The sequence below is a fragment of the Orycteropus afer genome, unplaced genomic scaffold (genome assembly GCF_000298275.1).
Source record: "Orycteropus afer afer isolate SDZICR_OR568_19922 unplaced genomic scaffold, OryAfe1.0 scaffold01112, whole genome shotgun sequence".
NCBI lineage: Eukaryota > Metazoa > Chordata > Mammalia > Tubulidentata > Orycteropodidae > Orycteropus > Orycteropus afer.
In genome coordinates, this window is record NW_006922699.1 from 182,254 (window position 1) to 182,949 (window position 696).

At 40.1% G+C, this 696-nt stretch overlaps 1 protein-coding gene across 1 annotated transcript in view; it reads left to right on the forward strand.

Annotated features, from left to right (window-relative positions):
- CCNB3 (cyclin B3) overlaps nt 1-582 on the forward strand; it is a gene marked incomplete at its 5' end in the record, with an annotated part of 101,165 nt that extends 100,583 nt beyond the window's left edge. Inside the window, 2 exons of the mRNA XM_042783420.1 lie at nt 138-268; nt 510-582. Coding sequence (XP_042639354.1) covers nt 138-268; nt 510-582 — 204 coding nt within the window. The remainder of the gene's footprint in view (nt 1-137; nt 269-509) is intronic.
- Between the last annotated feature and the right edge of the window lie 114 nt (nt 583-696).

Here is a 696-nt window from a genome sequence, read left to right on the forward strand (position 1 = left end):
TTTTTTTTTTTTTTTTTTTAATATTTTGACTATCACCAATGACTATAACATTGGATGGGAAGTTTGGACTTGAAATAGCAGAGAGGGAGAAATCTACTTGCTATAATAGAAATCATTGTTTTTGTTGATTCTATTAGACTCCTACCCTGGAATATTACACTGGCTACAAGACTTCTGATCTTCACCCCTTGGTCAGGCAGCTGAACATGATGCTGACTTTTCCGTCTCGTGACAGGCTCAAGACTGTGTATTCCAAGTATTCTCACCAGTAAGTAACAAGCCCCGATTGAGGTTGGGGTTGTATTCACTCCTGGGGAAGCCTTAAAACTCTAGACTCAGACTAGTCTCACTTAAGGGGGGAAAAAAAGGAATTCAAATAATTTTACTTTCTTTTCTGCTCTAGGTTTAAAGAAAGATAGGGAACCTGGGGCCCTATGTCCTACTTGTCCCGTGGAGCATGCTTGGCTTTGGACTATTTTATGTTGAGCAGATGTCTCTTTCTTTTGCAGGATCTTCTTTGAAGTCACCAAAATACCCCCCTTGGACATGCTGAATCTGGAAGAGATCTTCAACTACTACTGATTCTGAGACTCAGAGTCTGGTGCCCAGACAGCAGCCACCAGAGCCAGGCAGATGCTTTAATAGACTGTATTTCTTCTGTCCTTGAATTTGTCTTTTGATTAATTTTATTCATTT